Source organism: Protopterus annectens, chromosome 3.part0 (assembly GCF_019279795.1).
Source record: "Protopterus annectens isolate FY-2018-M chromosome 3.part0, PAN1.0, whole genome shotgun sequence".
NCBI classification, from domain to species: domain Eukaryota; kingdom Metazoa; phylum Chordata; order Ceratodontiformes; family Protopteridae; genus Protopterus; species Protopterus annectens.
The window spans coordinates 938,450,133-938,474,495 of record NC_056731.1 but is presented as its reverse complement, the minus strand read 5'-3'; the positions used below and the strand labels follow the sequence as shown (position 1 = coordinate 938,474,495).

Here is a 24,363-nt window from a genome sequence, read left to right as displayed (position 1 = left end):
ATATATATATATATATATATATATACACACACACACACACACAGCCAAATAATTTCAAAAGAAAATAATATGCAAAGGCAGAGGCATGTATTAACCACTGCAGTGCAATACTGTTACATCTGCAATGCAGAAACACAGTCCATCAACATTCACTGAACACAGCAAAGTGAAAATTCTAAATCGAACAGTTCATCCTGTAATGTGAAAGATATACACTTCCCCTGAAACATGAAGAGGGCAACTTGTACATCTGTTTGGGAAGAAAAGACAGCAGAAAGTCAGACAACTATGTAGTAGGATTAGGTAATCAGTATGTGTGCAAATACATAAATAACATTACATAAGCAGGCTTATCAAAAAGATGAGGATTAATATGAGACCACTAATCCATCCAAAGTAACCAAATGAACAGCAGCATAGAGGTTTTCCAATCATACATTCAAAGAATCAAAAACAGTAATTAGTAACTAATGCTGACCAAGGTGGGACCAAGGAGTATTTTGACTTTTCAGCCAAATTAGCCTCTTGAAAACTTGAATTTTTGTGACTGCACAAGCATAAGTTGCAGGACTCTCCTGGGGCCAGGTGATCCCTTGCGAATTGTGGTGGGGGGTGGGACACATGCACACAAACACTAAAGTATGACTTAACTGGTTATCCTCAGATTCATTTCCCCTATACTACACACACATATACATCAGTTTATGCCTACTAAGTGCCACTACTGAACCTCATGCCTTAAATGAACAGTCAACCACATCATAGCAGCATTGTGCCATTCTGACCTCACACTGACTGCAGTTGTTAGTAAAGAATGGAAAGGGAAAATGAACATTCTCTGCTTCAGCTTTAGGAAAAGGAAAAAGTCTGCTGTATTTGGATAGGAGTGTTACCCTATTACTGCACAGTGAATTAGCAACCAAAATGGCCAAGAAATACATACACTCTTGTTAAGCATATCCAACACGTTATTCTTTACTTTTTTTTTTTTTTTTTTTTTAATTTCTCCAAATCTTTTGGGTTTCTAATACTATGACAGGAGTGAACTCCATTCCTAAGTCAAATTATGATTAAAGTTCATGAAATTAGTATTGTTTCAATCTTTGATGTCAGCCAAAAGTGGTCTTTGCAGTACCCGCAATATATCCCCATAATGACTTGTCTTGCAGTTCGTATGGAGTTACATGTATTGGTAATGTATTTAAATACAACTATAGACTTGTTTTTATAAGAGAAGTTGCTCCTACTACTATTGAAACTGTCTGGGTATCCTTCTTCCATATTGCTCTAGCTTCTGCCTAAAAATCCTGATATTTTATGAATTTTTCTCTCATTCTATGCTAGACACTGTAGTCACTGGGTGTGGCAATTTCAATGATCAATGTTACTTTTGTCTTTTCATGGACCACTAAATCCAGTTTTCTTATATCTATCTTTTGAACTGTTGGTAATGGGTGATCCCATGTGATGTAGAATTCATTTTCTATAATGCTTCATGGCTCATGTTTCCAGTGTTTTTCACCCACTTCAATACCATAGTATTTGCACAATCCCCAGTGCAACAGTCTTGCCACATTATTATGCCTTTCAGTATACAGTCCTTCTGACATTGGTATGTCACACCAGCAACGGAGTATGTCACTGTTTCCAATTCCGTTTTACAAAACCTACATTTGTCTGTTTTTCCCAGATGTTCAATGGGCTTTGTAAACCAGCGTGTACGTAAGCCCACCATCTTGAGCTGCCAATATTAACCTTTCATCTCTTGGTTTGAAATCAGCTCTCCTTAACCATTCCTGCTTTCAATCCATATCAACATGAGGTTCTATTGGAAGTTTTCTATACTTGCAACTATATTTATGCATTTTCCACATTTCTTGCCTTCTCATCTGATCCTTCACCTTACATTCTTTCTTTTGTGTTTTGGCACATTCAGTTGCTGCTTGATTTTTATCTACTTCTGGTTGGATTTTCATTCCTGCTCGACGCCGATATGCTTCTGCTAGACTACGCAGGGAAGTAATCTTAGATTTATTTTCATGTTTCAAAACTTTCACTGTGTTTGGGTCTTGCGAGGTCAGCAGATATACGTGTGCATTTCCCACAACTGCAGATCTATACATGTAATCAACTTTAAGGAGGCCCTTACCTCCTTCAGAACAAGGAATATATAATCGTGGTATGCACTGATTTTTATAAATCATTTGGTGAGCATGAAGCATCCTTCTTGTTTTCTTATCTAATCTATCCAACATGTTTTGGGGCCACTCAATCACTCCAAAACTGTAAGTTAAGACAGGAAGAGCAAATCAGTTTATAGCTTGAATTTTGTTCCTAGAGGTCATTGCTGTTTTCAGGATTAATTTAAGTCTTCTAAAATATTCCTAAGTTTTATTCACATTTGTTCATGTTTTATTGTTGATCCTTCAATTCCCAAATATTTATACACTCCCTCATGCTCAAGTTCTTTTATATCACATTATTGTCCCAAATGTTGTCCAAAATGTTAACCTGCTACTACTGACAGCGAATAAGCAACCAAAATGGCCAAGAAATGCATAAACTCTTCTTAAGCATATCCAACACTCTATTATTTACCAAATGCTGAAGCAGATTAGCCAAGTGGGTTTGTAAGATAACCTGATATAATGCAGCTATAAGTAACGTCAGAACACAGTTAAGGGAATTCTTCAAGAATGCTGCGCCTGCCTACCTCTTTTGGTGCTTAAGTGCAATTTTAAGTAGAAAATATGTGTAACATCCAATTAAAGGTGATAAAATAAGTGTAGTGATTCCTTTCTCAGACACTGCTAATTCTTTTTTTTTTTTTTAGTTTTGAAGAAGGTTTCCTGTCCATCTTGGTTATGAATATTACCAACATTACAGTCCACCTGATTCAGCTACTGTATGCTGACTACTACTGAGCTGATCCAATCAGAAGTGGGGAAGAGGTTCTCTTCATTCTTCCGTTTCTTGCTGGTATAGAAGTCTTATGGCAGGGCTACAAAACTGCTTCAAGAGATTAAATTAATTTAAGTAAAAGAGCTGTCATCTCTTGACTGGCATCATCCTTAACAAATTTTAATCCAAATCCTGAAATCACATTTAATCAGGTTAAGCAAAAGTGAATATCACATCAAAGAACATTAGACCAAGACATATGAAATCAAACCATAAAATCTCAAAACTAGCTGTAGTATACTGAAGCAGTGAAATGTACTATCGGGCATCTGGTAAATATGTTCATAACTTATCCCCTTCTCTTCTCTCTCTCTCTCTCTCTGCCACTATAATATCACTTAACTGCTTCAAATTACACAAATCACTCCAATTTAAGCATTAATGAAACAGCTGCCCCACTGCACTGCTATAGGCAATAACTGCTCCACTTTTTACTCTTTAATTCAGTCATAACAGGGCAAAGAACCAATGAAAAAATGGTTTCCTGGATTACATCATCAGTTGAGCAGCCCAGCTGCTGTTAGACTTCACATCTGGGCCTGTCTTTAGCTAGTATAAGAAAGTGAACTGTACAACATACAACCTGGGGAATTTACTTATAAAAAAATCTGGGTAACTGACAGTTTTGCACTACTGTTAAAGGAGTATTGAGAGGTTATCAAGTGCTTTACTTATGAAGTCACTAGTGAGGACAGTGTAGTGTAGATTAAGGTTTAAAGGTAGGTAGTGTGTATATATATGCACACACTTTGGTAGAGAGTATAGCTCTACCTCACAACTATCCACAATTTAAACAATGTCTGATTTTGAGTCACAGTTTTTTCTGTCCTTCCTAACAAAATTATTTTATGGTAAATTATTGAGGATTACAGGTAGATAAAGTCCATAATGCCAGTCATTTGAGTTTCATACTTATTTGTTGAGAACATGCATGCTGATGCAGCACTTTCTGTTCCATTAACATTTGATGTGAATTAGAGTAATATTTAAAAGATGTTCTTTTTTAGGTCTTTGACCCCTTATTATTGGTGGCTTTGATCAGAATTTCTGAGCAAAGAAGTTGAGTATTTAGGTCCGTTTCCTCATAAAATGTGTAGTTGCCTGTCAAATTATTGATTGCTTTCATTAAATAATGGTATGTGAGTTTCAGACTTCATATCCATCAGAAAACATTTGCTAAAGCAACACTTGTATTCCAGCAACTTTTTAAGCATGTAAAACCAATATTTAAAATCTGTCAAGGAGTTTGTGTCTTTGTTTTGCTTGAGGTTAAGAAGTTGAGTGGGAAGGGGGCTTGAAATAGTTAAATTGTGTGATTGAAGTACATTTCTAGGCCATTACTTTTGTATTTATGCATTCAACTGATCTCCAGCAGACATCTGAGATGTTCAGAGTCATACAAGTGGTTGTACTTGTTAGTCAAGTGTGCGTGCATGATACCCAGAAGGCATAGCTCTCAGCTGACTCTGATTTTGCCTCATAAATTTGGTCAGATAAAATTTATGGTTTTCTAGCAAACTGTCGATGTCACCAGATAATGAGACACATAAGTTTCAGACTTCAGCTCCTTTAAAAAATACTTGCCAATGCAAAGTCTATTTTTATTAGCAACTTTTTTAATATATAAAAGCAATATTTAAAATGTCTGTGATTTTAGGTTTTTATTCCTGATTTTTGATCTTGAACTAAGTGGTGAAGAGGCATGGGAGGCTCAGTGGGTTGCACTGCTCGGTTCCTACAGCAGCGAGTCAAAATACATTTCCGTGTCATAACTTATTCATTCATTTGATCGGAAGTAGACATCTAAGGTACACACAGTCATACAAGTGGTTGTAATTGCTCGTGTGTGTGTGTATACAATTTATACACTGCAAAGCCTTTAGAATGTTATAATGAAAAGGAAGAACACAAGGCTATGAAAAATAGAAAAGAGGCATGTGTACATTTTTACTGTAGAGCAAAGATACATTTTTCTAGTACAGCTATGTAGAGATATGCATCCATTAGCACCACATGGGCTCTAAATGTATAGGTTGTAATTTGCAAAATGTAAGCTTATACAATTGTGTCCTCACCTCCAGGGGCAGGAATTTATGCATATGCTAATTTTGAATGCTAAGACTTTGGACCTTCTCCTATGGTTTGTGATGCCCCCCCCCCCCCATACAATTTTGAAAGCTGAGAGGTTGAGAGATATGATCTCTCTCATTGTAAACCTAGAACCTTACTCTTGCAGTTTACTTCTATGGTATATCCTAGTAATAGCCAACTACTGTGTCTCTTTCCCACCACACTGCTCATTGCCGATGTTTTCCCCTTCTCTTCAACTCACACATCCCTGTTAAGCATTTACAACAAAAATGCAAATTTATGCTAAATGAGGAAGCCTAAAATAATACAACTGAAAACATCTATTAATTCTACTCTTAATTTTGCAGGGGGTAAGCCCACTACCCTGTCAAAAGCCCTCCACCACAACGCTACTTCCATACTTTCAGTTCAGAGTTACACAACCTTGGGAAAAAAGGGGCAAACTCATCTAAGATTCATTTAGTCTAATCACATTTGATAGAAAAGTGTTGGCTGTACAGAATTAATGCTAGTGTAGTTCAGGGCATCAGGAATTACAAGGCACATTAGTCTAGTGCACCATTTGTACCCATGCTAGTTTGTGCAACAACAGTGACTCAGTTTGTGTGGTGTTTTCTCTTTCTTTCCTCTTGTGCAAACTGAGTTAGTATATTTAAGTAAGGGGGGGGGTGCAGGGAGGCAGAGAACCTTTTTGAATGAGTTCTGTACATGAAGCTTTAGATCCATTGTGCTAACACTAAATGCATTTTAGATGAACAGTCACATACCCCCAACACACATTTACTTTTAAAGTATCATACCCACCCAGAGTGGGAAACACAGTGGAACCCTTAAAAAAAACTTAACAAAATTCTCTTAATTAAATATTACTTAATCTCTTCTTATGAGCACTTCTCAGTGTACTGCAAAAATACACATTTTGCAAACAGTTTTCTCTGTTTATTTTTGTGTTTTCTGCTTATACTGTCTGCAGAGACATAAATTTGTTTGACACATTAAGGAAAATTGGCTAGGCTTAAAATGGTCTAAGTCATAGTCATAAGTTTTGTTTTTGTGGTATTTCAGTTTGATGTGTTGTGTTTTACCAAATAATGATTTGTTATTTTAAGTTTGATAATACTTGATTAATTTACAAATCATTCAAAGACATCAACTTGAAATGCCCTTAAAAAGTACTACATAATTTTCACAAGCCTGCATTAGTCAAAGTAAATTTTGTCATTCAGACCCACACAACAGTGTAAGCCGAACAAAATTTTGTTGCTTCTGTCAAGTGCAGACAGAGGACAGTTCATGCAAATACAAGAAAAACATGACTATTTAACACAGTAATAGTAGGCAGCTCATACAAATACAAGAAAGCAACATGACTATTTAACACAGTAACAGTAGACAGTTGTCCTGACATAGGTTATTTCCTCATATAACTAGTAGCAGCATAGTCAATACTGCATATGTACATATTGCACAGAATACGTGACTTAACACTTACTCTACTTGCATGGAATGTCATCTTTGCCTTCTGATTATTGTACAACAGTAAAGGAAGCAATCTGCATTGAGTATTGGACAAATAAGTTTTTCCTTCAGCTATGTAACTGATTGATCTGATGTCCTGTTATTGTATATGTTATTACAGTTCAGCAGTCTGACGGTTTGTGGAAAGAAGCTCCTGCTAAATTTGGATGACTTGCAATACATGCTGCGATAACGCCTGCCTGAAGACAAGCAGAACAGTCCATGAGCAGGGTGAGTGAGGTCATTGACTATCTTTTTGGCACTGCCTAATCACCGAGCCTCAAGCAGGTTCTGTAAAGATAGGAACGAGGACCCTATAATCCTCTCCGCTACACTCACCACACTTTGGAGAGCCTTGCGGTCTGAAGCCTTGCAGTTCCCATACCCAACTATGAGATTGCTCATCCAGGTGCTTTCAATGGTACCTCTACAGAAGGCTTTGAGGACAGAAGGTGGAAGGTTTGCTTTCTTCAGCCTTTATAAGAAGTGTAGACATTTTTGTGGCTTCTTGACAATGTAGTTAGTGTTTGTTGACCATGACAAGTCCTCATAGATGTGTACCCCTGGGCATTTGGTGCTTTTCAACCTCTCCATGGTTTCCCCTTTAATTCTGAGTGGATGATGTGCTTCCTGATTCCTCCTGAAGTCCATTATTAACTCTTTGGTCTTATTTACATTCAAAGCAAGGTTATTAATGTCAGATCAGTCGACTTCCCCTCCTCTCTGTAAGTTGTTTTGTCACCATTGCTGATAACACCTTCAACTGTTGTATCTTCCGTGAACTTGATGATCTGGTTCGGTCTGTGCCTGGTGATGCAGGCATGTTTCAGCACGGTGAACAGCAGTGTGCTCAGGACACATCCTTGAAGGACTCCTGTGCTCAGTGTTATGCTCTTTGAGTTGTTTTTGCCAACATATACTTTTTGGAGTCTATCAATGAGAAAATCCGGTATCCAGTTACATAAGAGGGTGCTGATGCCCAGCTGGACCAGCTTCTCTATCAGGTGTTGTGGAATGACTGTATTGAAGGCAGAGCTGAAATGAATGAATAGCATCCTTCCGTAACAGTTCTTGTTTTCCAGATGTGCCATGGATTTGTGAAGTGAAAATGAGGTGGCATCTCTTGTGGAGCAATTGAATCAATAAGCAAATTGGAGCGGATCCAGTGCTGCAGGTAGACTTGATAGATGGTCCTTGATCAACTGTTCAAAGCACATCATTACCATGGAGTTGAGAGCAACTGGATGGTAGTCATTTAGGCTTGTTGGCTGACACTTCTTGGGTAGTGGTATGATTGCTGTATTCGTGAAGCACTTGGGTACTATGGCCTGGCACAGAGATGTGTTGAATATATCTGCAAGTACGGTTGACAGTTGAGCAACAGTCTCCGAGTACCCATCCCTGAATGTTTTCAGGACCAGCTGCTTTTCTAGGATTTACTTGGCTTAGGGTCCCTCTAAATATTTGCTGTGTTGAGGCAGAGCACTTCATCTCCTTGTTTGATTGGGAGTTTTGTTGCCACTACACTGTTTCCTTCATCGAACCTGCTGAAGTAGATGTTAAGCTCATTTAGGAATTATGTGTTATCACATTGAGAGGAAATACTCTGTTATAGCTGGCATCCCTTGCCACAGATGCCTGGAGTCCCTCAGGTCAGAGAAGTGACTTGAATTCTCTGACTGTAAGCACGCTTTGCCTCCTTTATTCCTCTGCTAAGTTCCCCCCTGGCGCCTCTGAGGGCATCCTTGTCCTTTGATTTCAATGCAGCATCCCATGCTTTCAGAAGCTCAGATACCCCAGTTATCAACCAGTGTTTCTGATTTGCCTGTGTGGTGATGCTCTTGGTGACTGTCACATCATCCACACACACTAAGATATAGGCCATCACAGACTCTACTACTTCCAGCAATTGTAGTAATTTGAAGAAACACCTGTTCTACAAGGATATGAAGATGGGTGAGAACAGACCAATTAAAAGAATATGGACATTTCCATGTCATAACTGTACATGGTGCCCTGATATATTGATAGACAATGAGTTCACACACCTCCTAACAAAGAAGAAATATAATTTCAAAGCATCTGCTACTTGCAATACAAATAATGTAGTCTGTCTATCTTGCTACCTGTGTAAAATGCGCAGCTTTCTATGTGGGTAAGTCAACACATAGCCTTAAGGATAGAATTGAGCATAAATCTGATATTAGAAGAAAGGTGAGCACAAATGTCCTTGTTAAACACCTTGAGGATGGAGGTCTTTAGCACATCTTTAAGTTTTGTGCTATAAATTTTATTTATCCAAATATTAGGAGGGGTGATGTTAACAATGCCTTAGACATGAGTGAGTATGAATGGATCATATTAATTCAGGCAGATGTTAAACCTGGAGTTAATGCAAGTGTGAGTCTTAAGACAGTACTGAAAAAGAAGCAAATGGCTGTAAGGAAATAGTTACAAGAAATTTTAATTTTTTAAATATTAAAAGGAAATTTTTAAAGACAGATTTTTCTGCAAATGTATTTTTTACATATTTTTTTTTTTTTTTTTTTTTACATATGTTATAGGTTCATAGGTTCATACTAGGCTATCTGCCCTAGGGCATTTATAAGCCTAGCCCAGAGTTTATTGGCTTACGCCACCCCTTTAGATTGAAGGATATTATGCCCATTATTTTGCTGTGCCTCTGTCAAGCAGTGACACTGATGTAATCCCTGGGGTATACCTGCGGTCTCCCATCCATTGTTCAAGATTTCTCTTGAACAAGGCCAGCGAGGTGCTTCGCCTCACATGTATCGGGATTTTGTTCCACAGCATAGGGAGCCTCTGGGTGATGAATCTGTCCCTCCAGCACGTCCTATTTATGGCCGTGTCAAGGTTTAAGTCTCGTGCTCTTGTGGATCTGATGGACTTAGATTTTTTGAGGTGAAGCATGTTCATTAATTCCGGGTTGGACATGGCCTTGTAAGTCAGGCACACGTCACCTCTGAGCAGGCGATAAGCGACTGAGTAGAGCTGGAGCTTCTTCAGTCGGGCAGCATAGGACATATTTTTGAGACCCTTTATTCTTTTGGTGAGGAACTTTTGGGGCCTTTCCAATTGTTGCAGGTGTCGGGTCAGATACATTCCAAATGGGGCATTATACTCAATCATCAGTCTGATGAGTGATGAGTACAGGGGGATGATGACTTCCCTTGACCTAGATGTGAAACCTTTCATGATCAGATGGGCAATGTAGAAGGTCTTTCTAACTACTTTGGCTACGTGGGTGTCAAATGAAAGGTTACTATCAACCTGAGTCCCCAGGTCCCTGATAACTTCTTCTGTGCTTAGTGGATTGCCACCTATATGGTAGCTAGGGGTAACCTTGTTTTTCCCAAAGGGTATGACTATGCATTTTTTAGCGTTTAACTTTAGGCCATGGCTTTGGCACCAGTTATCCGTTTCTATGAGACCCTTGTGAAGGATATCTCTGTCTGATGCGTTTTCAACTATGGCGCCTAGTTTGCAATCATCTGCAAACTTTGTCAGCCATAATCCTCCTGTGTTTTCCTGAACTTCTGAAAAGTAGATGCCGAACAAGAGTGGACCCAGGACGGAGCCCTGTGGGACACCACTTGTGACAGGTTTGGAATCTGACATGGCGCCAGCAACTTTAACCCTGTGGGTTCTGTCACTTAGCCAGTTTGCAACCCATCTTGTGATGTATGGGTTTACATTTAAGCTGGTGAGTTTTTCTATGATGCCCGAGTGGGGTATCGTGTCAAAGGCCTTTGCCAGGTCAAGGTAGGCCGTGTGGACTGCCTTGCCCTCATCAATGGCCTTGGTGACTGTTTCGAAAAAGTCAACCAAGTTTAAAAGGCATGATCTACCCTTGACAAAGCCAAATTGGGTTTAATCTAATGTCTGCAGGTCCCCTATGTCTTTATTTATGAGTTCCATAATGATCCTCTCCATAGCTTTGCAGACCAGACTTGTCAAGCTGATGGGACGGTAGTTTCCAGGGTCGGTGGAGGCACCACCTTTGTGCAATGGGACCACAGTAGCCGTACGCCATTCCTTGGGTACGTATCCTGAGGTGAGGCTAAGATTAAACAGCTGCCGTAACTGCGGGTTTAATTCCTCAATGAGCTCGTGGAGCACACAACCGGGGACACCATCTGGTCCCATGGATGCTGTGTTTTTTGCCTTGGAGAGAGCTGTTTTTACCTGAGCATTAGAGATGTTTGGGATGCTACAATCCTCTGGTATAGATATTTCTCCTTTTGGGGGGGGGGATTTGCACTGAACCTGTCAGCCAGTATGTTGGCAACGTCTGTAGATTCAGTGAACTTTACATCATTTTGAACCAGTTCTGAACATATCTGGGAGTTTCCTCCCAGGTTTCTAACATAACTAAAAAAAGCCTTGTGATTGTCTTTAGAGTCCGTGGCAATTTTTCTTTCAAAATTTGCCTTGGAGGATTTTATGAGAGATCTTAGTTTTTTACTTACTATGATCACGGGTGTCTTCCCTTTTAAGGATTTTGCTCTATCATGTAGTAGCTTCCTCCTTTTGTTGTACAGCTTGTTTATGGCTGAGGTCCACCAGACTGGACGCCTGCCTTTGGTACAAAGAGTCTTTGTTTTGTTTGGGATTGCCTGATCCATGCAGTGCTGGAGGTGCTGGTAGAAGGCGTTTGTAAGTGATTCAGCGGTTTTAGTGGTGGTTTCCGCTGGCTCTGGGGCCTTGAAGGAGACCACACCAGTCCTAAGAAGTGTGAAGTCGGCTTTAGAGAAGTTCTTCACTGTGGTCTTTTTTGACTGGGGTGTGGGCGGGATGAGGACTTCTAGTGAGATTAGTTTATGATCTGATCTCACCAATGAAGGGTATACCTCTGGTGTTGAACATTGTGACTATGTTCGTGATGATGAGATCCAGTATGTTGTCACCTCTTGTGGGCATGGTGACTAGTCGTTCCATGGCATTGGAGTTTATGAACTCTAGGAACCTTTGGGCTAGGGTGTTGGGGCTTGAGTAGTGATCCCAGTCTATGTTTGGATAGTTGAAATCACCTAGTATGATGGTGTTTGGGGTTACATTTATCCCCTCCAGGGTTTTCAGGAAAGCCATGTGAGGTTCCTGAGTTTGAGAGGGTGGCCTGTAACATGCTACAAATTGTAGAGCAGTCTTGCCTATGGTTAGTTGCACCTGAATGGTCTCTGATGCATTGTGCGTTGTCATCAACCTGGAAGTGAGGGTGTCTTTGATGAATATGGACACCCCTCCTCCTTATGTATCTGATACTGTATATTTTGGTAGATGTCTTTTACTGTGTATAAAATTATATATACCTGCAAGGAAATCTAACTGGTTTATTGAGCTGTCTCATGTAATTTTATATTGACTGTATTTAAAGAGGGGTTAGAATTTTATTCTACACACTGAAAAAGGATACAGGTCTGAAAGCTTTGTGATTCATTAAAGTTCTTTGGAGTGCTATTTCCGTGCATCAGCTGTTTCCTTTGACTGGATTTTATTCTTATTTCGATCTGTTTTAGCTCATGCAACTGGCTGTGGCCTATCCTGCTGGTCTCCAGTGGACAAGTACTCCAGAAACATGGCTACTGATATTAGAAACTGTTTCTTCAGTGACAAGGGGTCTGACTCATTTTGTTATAGAACCACTTAGTGGTGAAGTAGCTTCAACAACCACAATCCCGATTTGGGGCTGCCTGTTCAGTTGCCACAAACAACATGGCCAAACTAGCTAATCTAATGCAAAATGTGTTCACATACTACAAACATTACAGCCAGCATGCTAACTGTCAAAATGGAGGCTTGCTGCTGTGCAGTAGATGTCACTGCACTGTCTTTCATGCAACAGATTGTTTAACAGAACAAGGCATTTGAAGAGAAAATATAAAAAGTCCTTGCCGAAGGAAGCTGGTTAGACCTAGAAGTGAATACTGTGGATCAATTTGTGTATAAACAATTAAATAGAGGTACCTCACTAGGCAGATCTATAGCATGCAGGGGCTTATAGTTATAAAAACAGGTTAAATTCTTTATCACTATATACTATTAAATATAGGTTAGTGTGACAAGACTTGATTGCAGCATATAATGTTTTGAGGAATCTAATTTTGGTGGTATAACTAGTATTAACAGACTGCACCATTCATTTGAGGCCAGAAACAAATAATTTTTTGGGAGGCTTCCTGGTTGGTGGAATAATTAAAATTAGAAAGTCTGGGTCAATTATTTCATTTAAGAAGAGGTTAGATGTTTGGCTTGGGACAAGTTTTTTTATCCAGTTTATTCGGCTGGCAAGTTCTCTGAAGGCATCTCAAGGCTCTGAACTTGTATATGGAACAATAAATGGTTACAGCATGTACGCAGCACATCAGCTGCATGTGCATGTAGTGTCTAAACTGCTGTCAGAGAGCTGGTTAAGCTGGATTAACTGCACTGAAGAGACAGGTGGCCAAATTGTTTCTTTGCAAGTACCTGAAAAGGAGGTCTTAAAATGTAAACTGCCAAAAGCCTCTACAAACTGTTTGGGCTGTCCCTTTTAAAAAATAATGTAGTAATAGAAGGCACTATCAGCAGCAGCAGCAAGAATGATGATGTGACTTTCCTGCACTGCATAAGCTTGCAAAGTGTTTTGTTCTCAAGCTTATATAATGCTTGGGCTCCCAAAACTCCCCCTAAGACACAAAGACTTTCATTGCAGAAGTTCTTCAGTGCTATTTTCCAATCACAGTCACATTTGTTAATTAACTTAAGAAGCGTCATAATACAAGAAAGACTATAAAAAAGAAAGGTCTACAGTTTAATAAGGGAAATGATCTACAATAAAAAACACCCATACTACTTCTAATAAATTTCTGAGAATATGTGGTTTATACTTACCAAATTGAAACTCCAATCAGAAGAGTTTTGGTACATTCATAGGTAGGTACTAGACTATCGGCCCTAGGGCCCATACAAGCCTAGCCAAAAAATGTACCCTGGCTTTTGCCACCCAAGAAAATTATTTTCCTGTGCCCCTGTCGAGCAGAGCCACAGAAGTGATCCCCAGGGTGAATTTCCCATTTCCCATCCAATCATCAAGATTTTTCTTGAAGAGTGCTAATGAGGAGCTCTGTTTGACATCGATAGGTAGTCTGTTCCAGAGTATGGGAAGTCTCTGGGACAGGAATCTATCCCTCCAGCATGTTCTGTTTATTGTGGTGACAAGGTTTAGGTCCCTAGAGTGTGTAGCTCGGAGGGATTGGGATTTCTTTAAGTGGAGCATGTCCAACAGCTCTGGGTTTGATATAGCTTTGTATGTTAGGCAGAGATCGCCCCTGAGTAGGCGATATGCGATGGAGTAAAGCTGTAGTTTTTTGAGACGGTCTGCATAGGGCATCTGTTTGAGGCCAGTCATCCTCTTTGTGAGGTATTTCTGTGATCTTTCCAGTTGTTGTAGATGTCTTGTGAGGTACATACCAAAAGGGGAGTTGTACTCTATAATGGGTCTAATGAGTGATGAGTAGAGGGGAACAATGACCTCTTTTTTTCTGGATGAGAATCCTTTTGTGATGAGATGAGCCACGTGGAAGGATTTCCTGACCACTGTGGCGATGTGATTATCAAAGGAGAGACTACTGTCCACCTGTGTCCAAAGGTCTCATCACATTTTCGGCATTAAGTAGACTGCCAGCTCTGTGGTAGTTCATGGGTACAGAGTTTTTACCAAAGGGGATGACAATACACTTTTTGGCATTGAGCTTCAGGCCATGGCTTTGACACCAGGTATCTGTCTCAGTGAGGCCCTTTTGTAGTTTGTCCACATTGTTAGGAGTTTCGATTATGGCTCCTAGTTTGCAGTCATCTGCAAACTTTGTTAGCCAAAGACCTTCTGTGTTGGCCTGCACTTCAGAGAAGTAGATACCAAACAGGAGAGGACCCAGGACTGAACCCTGTGGTACTCCACTTGTCACTGGTCTGATGTCGGATTTGGAATCCGCTACTTTCACAGTGTGGGTTCTGTCCGTGAGTCAGCTGGCAACCCATCTTGTGACATAGGGATTTATACCTAGTTTAGTGCACTTATCTATAATTCCAGAGTGGGTAGATGGTGTCGAAAGCCTTGGCGAGATCTAGATAAGCTGTGTGAACCATTTTACCCTCATCTATGGCTTTGATGACTGCTTCAAAGAAGTCAATCAGGTTTAGGAGACATGATCTGCCTTTTACAAATCCAAACTGGGTAGGGTCCAGTGTTTGGAGATTACCAATGTCTTTGTTTATGAGTTCCACGATGATACGTTCCATGGCCTTGCAGACTAGGCTTGTCAGGCTAATGGGGCGGTAGTTACCGGGGTCCGTTTTGGCTCCCCCTTTGTGGAGTGGGATAACCGTCGTGGTGCGCCATTCAGTGGGTACAAAGCCTGAGGTGAGGCTATGATTGAACATGGTACTTAGGTAGGGTGCCAGTTCATTCTGTAGTCTGTGTAGAACGCAGCCTGGGATATTGTCAGGTCCCATGGATGCTGTGTTCTTGGCTTTGGAGAGTGTGTTTTTTACCTGTGCAGCCATGATTATAGGAACTTTGCATTCTTCCGGTATAGAGATGGGCCCTCTAGGGGGTGAGAGGGGGGTAAAGTTAGCAATGAACCTATCCTGCTAGGATGTTGGCAATATCAGTTGGTTCTGTATATTTAGTGCCATTGTGCTGTAACTCAGAGCAGATTTGAGTGTTCCCATTTAGATTCTTGACATAGCTATAGAATGCTTTGTGGTTGTCTTTAGAGTCAGTGGCAATTTTGTTTTCGTAACTAGCTTTGGAGGATTTTATGAGGGATCTCAGCTTCTTACTGAGGTTGACCAGGGAGTTCCTCCAGTCATAGGATTTTACTCTTTTTTGCAACAGTTTCTTTCTTCTGTTGTAGAGTTTGTTTATGGCAGAGGACCACCAGATTGGATTCCTTTTTTTGGAGGATAACATCTTGGCTCTATTAGGGATAGCATGATCCATGCACTCGTGTAAGTGCTTATAAAGTGCATTTGTGTAGGATTCGGCAGTCATACCTCTATTGTCCGTCTGCATGGGTGTCATGAAGTTTGCCACTTCTGTCTTAAGAAGTGTGAAGTTGGTTTTGGAGAAGTTTTTTACAATGGTTTCCCTAATTGGGGGTGGGGGTGGGATGTGGATGTCTAGGCTGATTAGCTTGTGGTCGGATCTGACCAATGAGTAATTGACCTCTGGTGTGGAACACCGGTTTCCCATGTTGGTAATGACTAGGTCTAGGATATTGCTGCCCCTGGTGGGGTGTGAATAAGTTGATCCAAGGCGTTGGAATTTATGAATTCTAGAAAATGTTGAGCAAAAGAGTTGGTACAGGAGTAGTTTTCCCAGTTAATGGTGGGGTAGTTGAAATCACCCATTATTAGGGTGTTGGGTTGTACCCTAATACTTTCCAGTGTATCAAGAAATGAGGAGTGTGAATCCTGGGGCATGGTGGGGGGTCTGTAGCAAGCTACAATTTGGATTGTGGTCTTGCCCAGAGTTAGTTGCACTTGGATTCACAAATAAGATGCAGATACATGACCACCTGAAGCTGAGACATGAACTAGACAGCACTGGACAATGCTGCTTATGTAGGGGCCTCCTATCAGAAAATGCCAAGATGTAGGACAATACAAGACTTGTGCTAAAGCAGACAGAAAGGACTGCTTGTAAAAACTTGACAGGATTAACATTCTGTGTAAACCAAAGATGTGACTGCATGGAAGACAAACCCACAGAATTATTATTATTTACAAAAATGCAATAGCGCGCCCTACTTTCACTAAATCTGGAAAAGGAAAATTAGTTTACAAACAGAATTTTTAAAATAAGAAAAACTTACCAATAGTCTCTTTGCTCTTTCGAGGGGATTCACGTGTTGAAGTACCAGAAAAAGAAGCATCCTGGCAGTCTGAAGTGTTAGAGACATCTAGTTGACTTTCTGACCTCCCCTGAGAGAGACAAAGAAAAAACAAATGGGATACTTTTGGTAAACATTTCATAAATAGCCATAACTGAAAATCTTAAATAATGTAGATGAGTGACATGCATATAAAAAAAGAGAATCATGATATATTTTAGCATATGTTTGATTTTCCTTTGCACTGTATTTTCACCATTACACTTGAGTCACTGTCCCATTATCATATCCAGAGTGGAAAAGTGCAGACCTTGACTAAAATGGAAGATAACTACTGAATCTCACCTCCCTTATGCTTGTTCTTCATAAACATGGACAGAATCTGAAGTAGTACCTAGAAGCAGGAAGGTTAAGACCTTCATAGCCACAGATGACAACCATTCAGTTTTCAACAACAGTTTTATTTAGCAGACCAAATAAAGATGTAATATACCAAACAATTAATACCACCTACTTTCAGGTGTGTCAGTGCATCACATTAAATATTGCCAAAGGTAAAAATAAAAAAGGGTAAAAGGAAAATACTCCTTACTATACACATGATGCATTATACCCAGGTTGTTTCATGATGTGAGCACATTTCGGTACAACTTGTATTTGGCTGGAAGAAAATGCATGCATACAACTCCAAGCCCATACAGTAAATGCTTGTAAAGATTACTTACCTAAACAAATCTGCAAGTCTTGGAGATAGTTAAAAAAAAATAAAACACAGCACATTTATCACAGAGACGGCCATTCTCAAAGAAACTACAGCAACTGCAGAAACACTAATAGGAATAAACAGGCATACCACACCAAATGTTAAAAGTGAAACAAAACTAGCTCTGTTTAATTACAAATGCTGAAGATAAAAAAGCCACAATGCCACCTTTTTATAACATGAGTTTGCAGAGACATACTGACTTATGTCACAACTCACTAATGCTTTATATTTATCTCTCTCCCCACTTTAGCAAGCATAATCTTTTCTCTTTGTGGTCATTTACAGGTTTTCCTCAATAATAAGTAATGCAAGGGGGAGTTCCAAGATGCTACACATTGACGAATAGGTTAATTAGAGATCTCCCGGGTCCAAAAACTCAGAAAATATTATAAAACAAAGATAGTTATCAGCTTGGGTAAAATTCGGTCACTGGCTATTAATTACACTGCCATACCTCTCAAGTGTACCTCATTACGAGGAACGTACCTCATTTGGGGTCTTAAAAAGTTCATGTTCCTCGAAGAACTCTGTCACACATTCAGTGTTAGGAATTTTTTTAAAGTGAAATCCATGGTAAATAGAAATTAATCATATTCATTCATTAAAATATCTTCTTTATAAGTAAAACCAGCATATTGTAACCATCCTATAACCTTCCTAGTTGAAGTTGTTAGTAAGCCATTAGTATGTGTTCCACATTTTGGCCATTTGCTCCACATTATGAGGGCTAGTGTTCCTCATTTTGGAGATGGAAGGCTGATAGCTATGTGCACTGCCAGGATGCCAACAAAACTAGTGAAAATCAACAAGGAACAGAAGAAAAATTCCTGGCTGGGAAGAACCGTGCAGCTGTTCAAGTTTTAATTTCAGCATATGAAATGACTAATGGCAATTTAGAGGGAAAAATAAATCAACTTTTCTCAGAAGTGGTCAAAATAAACTGCATACTGGAGGAATACATAAAGTCACATGAAAAACAGTAGAAAGAAATAGATAAGCTGAGAAACAGTAGAAATCACTCCAGACCCTCGCACACCAGACTACACTGTACAACCACTCCCTTCTCCAGTCTCGCAGCCAAACTCTGGCAATCCCTTCCCCCCTCAATTAAAACAAATTATTTATTTTGTGTGACATCTGTTCACTGGGTTCATCCATCTGAGCTTGCGCCTTTTTCAGTGGAGGCCCAGGGAGAAAAGCTCCACAGTACAAATTATATTCAAGTATAAAATTCAAAGGACAAATTATACAAGCAAAAAAAATCACAGTACAGAACAAAAAATTCACAGAAAGGATTATGCAAGTGAAAAATGAACAGAAGTAAAGTAAAATAAAGGTAAATACAATAAAAATATATACAAAAATGGTTAAAACAAATGACCAATTGTGGTGCAAGAAGAGATGTCAGCAAATAAGGGATAACAAATTAGAAGTGAGTACTGAAGAGGATTTGGTCAGAGCAAAATAGCAAAGATGCAGAAGAACTGTTATTGGTGGTCTAGCATGACAGTCATAGAACTCAGTTTGACAAGTAATAGTGTGAAGGGAAATAAAAGAGAAAAGTAGTAAAGAAAGGAAAATTAGTATTAGAAATATTCTTTCACTTTCAGAACACAACTCAAAAGACATTTCTATAAAAAATCTTACTGTAAAGTGCCTTTCCAGTAGAAATATCACCTAACTCCCCTCTCGCCTACATCACACTTCCTCGATTCACTGTTCTCACCTGCTGCTTCCCTCTTATATCTACTACTTAAATTAATACACATTTGTTTTTCTATTATTTGCCCATTGTTTCAACTGTATGAGGGACTCTACCTTTTGTGATTACTCCATAATGGTAAACTGTGTTATATTTTTTGTGAATTTCTTTGCCCAGGCTGTGCCTGTAAATGATCTACTGGGACCAGTGTACTACTGTGGTAAACAAAGTAAACAAACATTACTTCATTACTCAGGATGGCTCTCTGATAAAAGATCATCAAATGCTTTTTTTCTTCTTCTCTTTGATGAAGAAAAATGAAGACAGCAATGGCTCTGTGGGTTGCCAAGAGGACTGCAATTAATTCTCCTACAAACAGTCCTTAGCAGAAGACTGGAAATACTCAAAACATTGGATTGCTACTGTTAAGCACCATGCAAGTCAGAATTTTGCGTGTGTGCACTAAACTCAGGCAATACACACTCTGACAACCCTTCTTACTAGTGGAAAAGTGGTTCTATCACTAGGTAACACAAAACCAACAACACTGTTGAACAAATGACAGAATATTTTTAAAAAGAAAAGTTTGATACAAAATTCAGTGATTTGTCATGACAATGAAAATCAAAGGCGAAGCTGCTTTAACAGAACACTAAAAGAAAAAAAAACTTTCAGAAAAGTTAACTGAGCTCTGTACTACACAGTCAGCAAACTGAGGAAGGAAGATTCCTTATTTCTTGCTTACAAAAGGTCCCCCAGCATCACATACAGAATGCCAACACACTAAAAGGAGAACAAGTGGACCCTGAAGAAGGGACTGCTTCCAAAGTTCTGCCTGCTGGAGAAGGGAAGACTCTGCAAAAGACTGTCCTGACCAGTAGATTGATAATCTCTTGGATTATCTGGAAAGCTGCTGAGAGAGGGGAAAAAGGGAAAGAAACCATGAAATATAAATTTACATTAGCAGAAGAATGCCCCAAACAACATGAAAAAAATGTACATGGAGGACTACTATATTTTTGTTTAATATTATTAACAAGACTCAAGAACTCAAAAGAAAGTTCTAACTCCCTTCAGTGAATTCTGCTGAACACCACCACCTGCGATTTTAAAAGGGCAATTCCAGTGTTTAAAATTAGGGTCAGAGTTAAACTCACAGAAGTCACGCCCACTTTGACATGTTACTTTCTTTCCCACCCACAGGGTCATTTACTTTTAAATATCCTGTAAATCCACAGTTCCAGTCTTGTTTCAGCTTCCAGGATAAAATAATCTTTTGGATTTGTATTCCTCTCCAACTTGCATTAAATTGGGGAACTATGCCCCCAGCTCCTGGCTCATATTTAAATTAAAGAAAGCTATCCCAGGGAAAGGGACTTCAGTGTATACTATTTTTTTTAATTTTGCATCACTCATGCTTCTACAGATGTACAAGCAAGCCCATTCATAAAAAATAGGGCATTTGTCTAGTAGTATTCAGAAATCAGCACATATGAAATTGGAAGCTGCAAAAGGAACAGAAGTGTGTGTCTACTAATGCTCCAACCTTCTGTCACACACTAGATTTCTATGGAATTACTAGCAGGTCAGAAAGTCACTAAACCGGGCTATTATTCAAAAACCAGAATACAGTAAAACATGAAAGAAACAGAAATATGATTTCCACTACTGCTTGCCTGACTAAGATGCTTTCTATACGTAGAAGCCATGTTATAAAGCTGTTGTAGATGGCCAGGAGTCACAATCACCACAGAATAAAATAGGAAATGAAAGAAACAAAAAAAACCCCTCTGTTTACTAATATTTTAAAAGCTTTGCATTACTGATGTACTTTCTAGAGTAGCAGGAGCAGTCAGGTCATAAAATGCCTAAAAGGCTACTTTTCTCAATGGGTAAAATGCAAAGATTAAACTAATGAATGGCGCACACAGGGAAAACTGTTGTCAGTACAACTGCAATTTGAGTTGGAATTTGGCTAACACCTTTGACATTTCCTTCAGGCACCCCCCCCAACCAAAGGTGAGCATGCTCAGAAAGGCAAACCTGAAATGTAAACAAAGGCTGAATCAAAACAAAAAAACCCAGGGAATGTCTCTTTAATGTTGTTAAAGCATCAGAGAAAACCTGCCCTGAAAAGGACCCAATCAAACTTGATTATATCCACCACAAAGACATGTTACTACTTTTAATTATTGCGCCAAATATATTTTTCTGTCAAGAGACACCAATATCTTTTTTAACCTGTTACTGCAAATGGGGTAGAAACAGTCATGGTGAGTGCCCAAAATAGCTCCACTTTTTTGTTGAATAAAATTTGCACAATTCAGTAGTCTTTCCATTCTGAAAATTCTGTGCACAGAAACAGATTTGTAGAATTAAATTGGCATATGCTACTAACCATATGCTGATGCCAGCAACTAGATGCAACACAACACAGCTAAAAGAATCAATCATAGTTTTTCTGGCTCTATCAAAACATCCTAAATTTAACAGCTTACTAAATACTAGCCAAGGGATACTGCAACCAAACATTAAGACAATGAACTGTGAACATACAGGACACTTTCAAATACAGCTGTTAGTAAATTATCAGTTATTTTACTTGTGTTGCAGTTTTCCACAGCAATAAAAATTAGCACTTGGCTGCACCAATTCAAATCTTAAATATCTAGATGTTCAAAATGTGTATAAGGCTGCTGATTACAACAAATCAGAAATACCAATGCAGCTGTAAGACTCATCACTGACAGTGTTGCACTAAACTCCATTTAGAATTAGGAGTATGAATTTATTCAAACACTACATTTTAAATCATGTGTTACTATTATTTTTATGTTAAAAAACATGCTTCTTTACAATATCACAATAAGCACAGAATACAACAATACACAAAGATTATGCTTCTAAACACCCACATACACTACTGGAGAGCATGTTTTTGTGGAACATCCATTTCAATTTGTTTCCTCCCACAACAGTTTTGAAGAGTCTCAGAATTTTATGTAGGCGTTATTTTTAATCTTAAGGAGTTTGTGAGGGAATGTAGCTCACATTAGATCTGTGGGGCTTTTAGTTTACTCTCCTACTAGCATATAATAATTTGAAAGGACAAATAAAAAGGATCACAAGAGTTACACTCTGCAGACATAATTACGAATACTTCAGTAAACATCTGAGCACCTGAGAATACAACCTTAAAATGTGTAATAGTTACCTCTCTCGACTAATTTGTAGCACATTCAGAAAGCCAGGCACTAAGTGCCTACTTACAATAGAGGATTATAATTGGGCTGCCAATCCTAACTTGCTTAGTATGTGTTTAAGACAAAGATGCCAAGAAATTCACCTCAAAAGCATCAATGTCAAGAACACAATTAAAAGTTGTGATTGAAGACACAACTATATATCTTTGTACTGCATGGAGCTTTATTTGTTTCATGTACTACTAGTTACAGAAAAAAAGCCAAGTGTTTTACTGGCTTTCCAAACCATAAAGCACTTAGCGAGCACCATCAGAAAGACAGTGCAACACAGTCTGATATGTTCGGAATCACTTTGCCATTATTGTCACCTGACCAGTTTTTTGAAGAATGTCCTCATTTTTGCCTCATACATTTAGACTGTTCCTCACAAAATCCATAGTTTTTGGACAAATTACTGAGGAGTGAATTCAAAAATAATGACATACATTTGGGTTTCAGACTTCATATCCTTCAGAAAATACAGGCAAATATCCATCCTGTTATTTTGGATACTTTCTAAGTTTATAACAGGATGTCAGGGACACATTACAAAGTACAGAAAACAGGCAGAAACAAATCTGTTTTTTATTTTGCCTCTGTCTTTGTTGGTCAGTACTGGCAGATATGACTGCCTAGCGACAGACCCATCCTTAACAAGTTAAGCAAGAGGTGCTTAACATTTAAGGTACAGTCTTGCCCTATAGTGGCACTTAAATAATTTGTCGTCTTCTGGACAGCAGAACACAATCACTGCACTCCATGCACACAAATATGTTAAAAACAAACAGCCCAGCAGATGTCTACAAAAGGTTTCAAGTTCTGTTCATTTTTCATCCTATAATGTGCTAAATCAGGGTCCATGTCTCAAAATTCGAAAGTAAAATAAGAAATTACAGTTCTGCTTAAAGCAGAAAAACAGTTTCTTTATTAAACATAAAATAGCAAGCACTCTTGCATATGAAGGCAAACATTTTCAGATAATTTACACATTATATATTAATCAACATAACCACTGTTATCATTCATTTAAAACGTACCTTGATATCATCATCGTCATATCCAGAAAGGTCCAAACGACTTGAGGATATCTAGAAACACAGGAGATTAGCAACCACATTAAGAATTTTTAAGATCTCCATGTTCTTTGCAAACTTAATGTCAAAAGCAAGGCACAAGCGAACATTGTACATTTACCATTTTCTCCCCTTCCCCCAGTTTCTTATGCAGTTATTACCAATCATTTATAACTAGGTAATTTTAATATTTATCTTTTTGGATATATTCTACTTGCCATGAAAGACAGTTAATGTTAGCACAGTGGTGATGAAGGCAAACATGTTGAAGTACTACAAACTAAAGCAAGACTATACAGGAGAGAGAAATACAGCTGTTGCAGGGGTTTTGTTTTGGAGTGATTCACATTATTACAGTGCCCGATTTGCATGATTTCCACATTACTTAACATTGAACAAAAAGTATAAAGCTACAGGTAACTCATTTAATTAACCATACAAATAATTTCACTTGATGCTGCAACGACTTTGTCTTGTGCATTTGTTTTTAACTACATAATTTTATAAAATACTCAACAATATTTAGGGGTTTTGAAAAGAGAGAGAGAAAATTACATTAGCCAGAAAAGGTGAGTACTATTGCTGGTAATGGATTCATCCTCAAGTCTTGGTGAGTAACTTCATGTGGTGGACCCTGTTTTCACAAAATGTCAGTCACCAATACGACACTGATTTATAAACTGCATTTTATAAAGCATATATCATGGACAGAGGCAGGTTAAAAAATAAAGACAGTTGGGTGCACAAGTCAAAGGATAAGAAAGTGCCTAATCCTGTTATGCATACTGGTGCCAGGACTGAAAAAATGAGTGTAGAATCCCCAAACACAGAAACATTACAAGAATGTGATTAAACCAGGCCGAGTGGGAGGATGCCCCCACTGTTGTAGAAGATAGCAATAGTCAAAAATTAGAAGTTATGTACCTACCATAACGTTCCATGTTAGTTGTCTTCTCTCGCCTTCTTTCTTGCTGGATGGGTTCGGAGCCGATCCTCGGCTTCGACTCGGCACTTGCTTTAGCTTGAGAACTCCTTTTACCAGCTCGAGGCAACCCTATATATCCCATGATGCAAGGCGGAACTACCTCAGATCTCGTTTGGTAGCTAACCTACCCTG

The 24,363-nt window shown here is 38.9% G+C and overlaps 1 protein-coding gene across 1 annotated transcript in view; it reads right to left on the bottom strand.

Annotated features, from left to right (window-relative positions):
* The window catches only part of KIF13A (kinesin family member 13A), a 2,301,375-nt gene that overhangs the window by 413,131 nt on the left and 1,863,881 nt on the right, over positions 1–24,363 (bottom strand). The window contains exons 25-26 of the mRNA XM_044065730.1: positions 23,211–23,261; positions 16,446–16,554 (exon numbers count right to left, since the gene is read on the bottom strand). Of these exons, the coding sequence (XP_043921665.1) occupies positions 16,446–16,554; positions 23,211–23,261 (160 nt within the window). The remainder of the gene's footprint in view (positions 1–16,445; positions 16,555–23,210; positions 23,262–24,363) is intronic.